This window comes from Athene cunicularia, assembly GCF_003259725.1.
Source record: "Athene cunicularia isolate RWA chromosome 4 unlocalized genomic scaffold, athCun1 chr4_part1, whole genome shotgun sequence".
Taxonomy (NCBI): Eukaryota; Metazoa; Chordata; class Aves; order Strigiformes; family Strigidae; genus Athene; species Athene cunicularia.
In genome coordinates, this window is record NW_020799098.1 from 25,857,684 (window position 1) to 25,864,987 (window position 7,304).

Sequence of the window (7,304 nt, forward strand, 5' to 3'; positions counted from 1 at the left end):
CGTGCGGACTGGGCTGTTGTGGTGTGTTGTGGTGGGAGCTCTCCCACCAGAGATGGGATGTGCTCCTCCGGCTCTCCCGTGTGGTTTCACCTCTCCATTCCCAATATGTCCTTGATACTGTAAACAACATCGTTCAGAGAAATAATTCCTCCCTCAAACCGTGTCTTAATTCTCAGTCGCGCATATCATAATGGCCCTTCCGCAACACATTCTCTGCACCAACAGAAACTGCTGCTTGAAGAGGAGACTCTGCCACATTTTTTGGTTATGAATCGCCCCTCTCGCTTCTCTCAGCGATAAGCAGCTCCTGCAATATCCCAGGCCTGCACCGTAGATGGCGGTGTGCAGTTACTTTCCTTGGCATATTTACCTATTTGCTGGTTTCCTTGACATTTGCTGGAAAACTACTTCACTCAGTAAACAGCAAAAACGATAACATCTGAGACTATATTTAAACACTACTAATTTCACATCTGAAATAGGAGTATTTGTTAAGTGTTTGCTGTAAACTTTAATGTATCATAAATCCAGTTGTTTTTATAGGTCAGAACCCAGAAGAAATCTAAGCAGAGAGGCTGAAATGTAGATAAGCAGAAGAAAATCTCCTCCAGCTGTTGCATATAAGAATAATAATTAATACTTAGAAGTACAGTTATTAATTCCCCAAACACATGACTACATTCAGCCTGTGTGAATACTTTAAGTCAAATTCAAAAGCAAAGGCTTTAAGCGAACATTACTGCTCTCCAAAATAACTAATGTGTTCACCAAAACATTTTACGAATCAACTCATGGTTCTTTAAAGATTTAGTCCTTTTAGGTTTACTACATGGCAGAGCATAGCCTGTACTAGTTCTGTATTCAAAGATGTCTTCCTACTATTTTTTTTTCTTGAGTAACAATCAGACTTCACAACTGCATTGCACCTACATGGTGTTTGTGTACCCTGCTGTTTGTGTCACTGAAGTACAGTCGATGTCAGCCAGGAGGGTTGGAGCTGACTTTTGTTCCCTAAAGCTGGGCTTCAGGACAGTCATCTGATGACTAGCAACTAAGCATATAGGAAGAGATAAAAGTTTTGTTCCTTGTCCCAGAGATTTTATCTCCCAATTAGGAAAATTGGTGTGGAGACCAAGATGAGAAAGGGCAGAGTGTGCATGGGACTGTCTGGCTTGAGCAGAAGTCAGTCCCAGGCTGACTCAGGAGCCCCTGAAGAGCCCCTAGGTCCAATGTTGCTGTGCAAGGCTTTTGCCCCCCACTCCAGCAGAGCCATAAGCAGAGGGAATATTAGGTAAGATGACTATAAATCACACTAGTGGCTGTCTGCTAAAAGTTCTCCAGTGAAAATATTTCTTGCATGATTAAGCACTGCAAACCAACCCAATCCCTCTCGATCTGAGGCTTGAGCAGCAACAGCAGGCTTGTGTTAGTGACACCGAGTTACTACTGAGAGCACAGTTACTGCACTTGCACACAAAGATGGAGGTGCAAGTGGTCCAGGCCCATCAAGGAGCAGATATGACATTTGAAAGTCACTGCTTGTTAAACAGCAGTGAGAGAAGAGCTGTTCACGGACATTGTGCCAGAGGACACTGCAAGGCAGTCCACCTTGCAGGCACCCTCCAGCTGGGGAAAGGCAGCTGTTCACATGAAGGAAGGTGCTGTGGGGGGACAAGCACTGGAGTATGTATGTCATCTCTCCGACTAAAGCAAGGGAGGCTCGTCAACTAACAGAAGAGGTTGCTCCAGGGGAGAACTGTGGTGGGGCACAAACACAGACCGTGCCTGGCACTACTGAATCAGGTTTGTGATGATGGTAAGAGCCAGTTTACAACTTACCAACTTGTTTGAGGATGACAGATCTCATGAGACAGCCAAACAGAGCAGCCAAATTTGGAAGAACTGTGATGAGACCTGAGTGAATCAGGTGAGTGGGCAACACAAAGGCAAATGTAATGCAGTGCCTGCAAATACAGGGTACTACCGTTTAGAGAGGCACATTCAGACTTCAGTTTAGACACTTTACAGGAATTTAAGCTCACTGTATAATTTCAGAAAAAGGACAGCTCAGTGAAGACATCTGCTCATTGTTCAGCTGCTGTCAAAAAAATTGCCAGCAAAATATTTTGGAAAGAGTATTAGTGTGCCTGCTCTACGACTTGAGTTAAAGCCAGCCCCCAGTTATTACTGATACAGAGTTGAAGGCTATTATGTATTGGGCTGACTAGATAAGACCTCTTTCCTGCACATAAATCGTTTGGGTAAATTTCAGGACTGTGCACTTCAGACCAGAATCCTCAAGAATTTCCTCTCTGTACACCCTGAACAACATGTGCCTAACAGCTTGCTCACTGCACCGGGGAGGTGGAGGTGGTGTTGCTGCAGGGCTTTATACCTCCCCTGAAGCTGTTACTGATGGCCAGAGAGATTACTTTAGATTAGGTAAATGGCAGGACCCATCTGGATTGGGATCCAGAAGCACAGCATATCAGAAGAAACAAGCAGTTGAGCACCACTTGCACCAACTCTGCTGCTGGTCCAAAAGGCACTAGGTTGACCCAGTCACCTGCTAGGAGCTGAGGCAAAGCTCTTCCTAAATCCTACCCACCTGCAGCCAGAACAAATCATATGTGTTCAGTCTTTAAACTCACCCAATCTTTCATTCACTGATTAGATTATCATAAATATGGATCTAATTTATGTCATCAAACGCTGATTTTTTCAGACCTGCAATGTCTTGGGTACTTTGGGAAATCTGCTGTACATAGGAAATGTTAAGAGTCTGTACCAAGGACAGGACGGATACAATGAATGAACAAAACGTAACTATCTTTTATGAACATTCAATGTGATAAATGCAAACCTTAATGGGTGGCTCTCAGTTGGGTGCAATGTAGCCTGAGGCAATGCATGTGGAGAACCTGAGGCAGAGGAACAGAGGGAATGCTCCCATGTTCAGAGATGCACAACTTGGCCCTAGTTTTTAGCACTGGATAGCTGCTATTTAATGCTCAGAATAAATAGGTAACAGCAGTAATATAAGCATTTAAAAAATTCCTGTTTGTACTATTAAAATATTTAATTGAATTATCTAATTGGTTGATGATTGAAGTGTCAGGGAACAGTTTAGTTTATCAGGTTTAGTGCTATGAAGGAATTATTCTTTTAGATCCAGAGGATCCATTGCTGAGTTATTTGTGTAGAACTTTGATGTGTTAAAAATAATCTACTGGTGCTAGACATTAATATATCCTACAGAACTAGTTCTCCCATAGCTCTGTAAATGATGCATCTTACTTGAGGCTTAAGGCACTCTATAACCAGTCCATCTGGAGATTTCTTTACCTATTAATTGTCAGTTATTCTCATGCTTTAGTTTCATAATAATAAAAAATAAACTGCATACTTTTAAACTTAGGCACATATTTATTAGTCATTCTGTTAATTAAGGTTTGAAAAAGTGCTCTCATATTCAGGACTATTTATTTAAAAAAAAAATGCATCGGTATGTATTTACTTTTTCTTTCTGAATATTCAAATTTTCTTTTTCTTGGTGCGAGTGAAAAAAAAAACAAAAAAAACCCCAAACCAATTGTCTTCATCCCCTGGCAAGTACGTTTTCTTTCTACACTAAAATGTCATGTTCTCTCACATCCTTTCACTTTTTTTTGGTCATTAATTCTGTTGCAAAGAAAAAGAAATGCACACTCTGCTACAGAGCAAAGCAGGTCTGACTGATGCTATCTCTCTCCCCTGACCTTTCTGTAGCACTGTTCATTAATATGACTATACCACTAAATCTTGTGTTTGGGGGATTAGGGAATTGCATGGCAATAGCATATTGAGCTTTCCACCTCTAGTTGGTAAGTTTTGGTAAGGTTGTTAGAAAACACAGTTATTAACTATCAATAACTTACTCTTTCTCTATAAATTACAGAAAAGGAGCCAAATTATAGCTGATCAACATTTTCCAGATGAAACTGGTCAAAATGTGGCCATTTCTCAATCTTGGGTTTTTTTTTGTTTTTGTCAAAACATTTCCCCATGTTCAGTTCTCTCAAAGTAGCTGTTGCAAATACAGTAAACCAGCCATTTTTACACTTTATTTTTTTTACTTTTTCTTTAGGATTTTATTGGCTATGGTTGTTGGCAAGAGTTGGTGGTGTAATTACTTACTGGGTTTTTTTTCAGAACTGAGAAATGTTGCTTGGAGAATTTGTTTCTGAATTCAACAGCACAGGAACTTCTGGTTTAAAAGCAAATTAAACACCTCTTCAGAAAACCTTGCTTGGTAGCCATAAGACAGGCTATTTTTATCTGCAGCTGGAGTGAAGGAAAGGTAATTGCACATCCTATAATATCACCAAGTCCTATCTCTTCTGGACATCTGTCCTTGCTCTCCTACTCCTAACAGCTCTATGTGTGCCTGGATGCTGAGACAGAGCAGAGAGCTCTGCTGTGGTTGAATAGAAGAGATACATTCAGTGCACGTTAAGTTACTGTACATAAGCAAATATCTTCATGTTTTGTGACATGGTCTATACAGCTCAAGTGTAAGACAAGAGTGATCTCCTAAAGGATAGATAGGGTGTGGATGGGATAATATGTCCCTTGAACAGGGATGACTGCATTGCTGGCTTGAGAATGTCTTCTGCTCTTGATGCCTTAGAAGAATAATGATTTCTGAAGTCTGAACCTAACTCCTCCACCTAACAGTGCTACAGATTTCAAGGGAACATTGCTGCGATATGCGTATATACATATCAAGATACCAGTAACCCAACAGCCTACTTCTTGAGTGAGCCCTGCGGCATTTATAGGGTGATTAATCTCACTTAGTTTGACAGTCATTAGGCTGAGATACCCTGGCTTCTACATTTTTCTCCAAAAGCTGTAACTGTCTTTCTCCATGGGTTAGTTGTAGGTGAGCATAAGAGGTGCTGCTTTTAATAGCTGGCCCACATAACCTTACCCCTCAAGTATTCCTGAGGGACTTCAGAAAATATGGTGATATTCCTGACTGGTGTGAAAAACAACACAGTGCCAGTCAAACTCCAGAAACATTTATTCAGAAATAAATCATAACAATTTGTCAGACCTGCAGCTCCCAACCCAAAACAGATTAGAATGATCAGATATGAAAGGATACTGAAAAAGAAGCAGGGCAAAAGAAAGAAGAAAAGAACCACATTTCCTCTTGACTCAGTCAACCAAAACACACTTTGTGGGTTTCACAGGTCTGTCTTAATTTGTTGATGTAGGCAATGGGATGGGTCTCTGCAGCCAGAGCTGAAGCGCAGACTGGAGACGTGGCGGGAGCCTCCTCAGGGCATGGGACTGAGGCACATCCAGGCTGTGAGTTGTGTGTGGCCTGGCAGGTGACAGGGATGCGTGTGGCCTGGCAGATGGCTCTCCCAGCAAGGTGGTTGTATAAAGGGCTTAACAACCAGCCAAGAATAAGGATATAGCTTTAGAGAACAGTGTACAGGGTTTTATTCAAAAAGTCCTTATGTGCTTAATGAAGCAACTCATGTAGCTAAAGGGTTTGCAATTTAGATAGTACATTTAAAATTTTTTTATTTTTTAAAGGAAATTTGCTTGCACCAGGCTGTTTTTAGAAGCTGGTAACTCAATTAAGCCTTTATGTTCTCTGAAATTCAAGACCATATTTAATGAAGAGCCAGAGTGAAATGACCAGTCCTGATGGTTACCCCAAGCAAGATCTGAGCTGAGCCTATCAATATCCTAGTCAAGATAGAAGTGTGCAATTATTTAGGAGTGTTTGGAAGATCCAGTCCCTGCTCAGACTCTAGTAGCCAAGCCAGAGTCCCAGGGTTTTACTAACACTGGTAGTGTCTGCCTGAAATGGTAATACAATTAGGTCTCATGGGTCACTGAATATTTTGTAGTCTAAAGGAACCCCAAAAGTATCATAGTGAAAACAGGAAAAAAAGGCCCAAACCCAGAAAAATGAGTGTAGTAAAATTACTAGTAGGAACTATGAATTTGTTTAAGGGGATTTTAATACCTTGTTTTACATTCAATCAATTTGGTAGAAGTGTGGTAATTACTGCAGATATGGATATCATGATTTCAGAGGACATTTAAGAAAAAATGTTGGATCTTGCACTGAAGCAGATGAGGAGTGCTATAATGTGCTCTCCCCATGGATTTGCTGTGGGGACAGTAAGCAAACTTCAGTAAATAATGCCTTAAACTACCAATGAAATTATCTTCTCTGCCTGTTATATGCCTAACCTCGCCTTCATTACTTTTAATGCTGTTTATAAACAACTGTAATCACAGCAATAGCTACATGGGGTTTTAAAAACAATGTTTTTCATTCAAAATTGATGATGGCACATCACCTGGTAGCTGGAAGGCTTCATCTAAGAATAAGTAATAAGCAAAGTCGGCATGGGTACTTTACAGGAATGTTACCCAACAAAATACAGTCTAAGTGTGGAACTCCTAGACATCTGATGTCTTCAGACTGCAGATGGAGGACGCTCACCAACAGTCTGCATGATATTTTTTCCTGTATTAATTATTTGTGGGTTTAGTTTAAAGTAGGTAACATAAATAGATGAAAATGAATCTGCTGGCATCTCAGATTTTTAAAGGATGTGGTTATAGAGATGCAACCTTTACAAAGGGGAGTAGAGCAAAAGTTGTTGTCTCTCTGGGTCAGACAACGCAGTTCATCTTCAGTAGAGTCCCATCACATTCTGTAAACTGCATGAGTATTCCAGAGAAAGCAAAAAATAAGCACAAAGAACTCAGTTAAGACCTCAGCAGTTCACAGGAAAACTGCCCACGTATCCTCAGACTTTTAAGGTTGGCTGTAAGAGCAGTACCTGAAATCTGCCTCTGATTTTTTTTTGGCACAAGTGAGATAAATCCACACGAGTGAATGAAATTCCATTTATCCACACAAAAATAAACCAACCATATATGCACTTTCAAGAAAATACTTAAGCCCCTACAGGACTTTTCTTGCAGGATGGGGCAATTTGGGATTCAAAGAAAGAGGGGGCAATTAGGGATTCAAACAAAGAGAAGGGCCATTGTATCAATCTGGTGGACACCCTGTACAGCTGCCATCAAGCACTGTCAGTTTACACGAGGGGAGCAGAGAGTAGCCTCTGCCTAAAGGAGGACACAAACTTTTTATTAACAGTCTAAGCACTAGAGATGCAACACAGAAGATACAAATCAAGGTCAAAATCTTTGCCGATACCTACAGTTTGGGAGGCACCCCCCCCCCCCCCCCCCCCCCCCCCCCCCCCCCCCCCCCCCCCCCC

The 7,304-nt window shown here is 41.2% G+C and overlaps 1 protein-coding gene across 1 annotated transcript in view; it reads left to right on the plus strand.

Annotated features, from left to right (window-relative positions):
- Positions 1 to 1,685: 1,685 nt before the first annotated feature.
- Positions 1,686 to 7,304, plus strand: part of SHISA3 (shisa family member 3) — a 7,776-nt gene continuing 2,157 nt past the window's right edge. The window contains exon 1 of the mRNA XM_026846963.1: positions 1,686 to 1,803. Within this exon, the coding sequence (XP_026702764.1) occupies positions 1,686 to 1,803 (118 nt within the window). The remainder of the gene's footprint in view (positions 1,804 to 7,304) is intronic.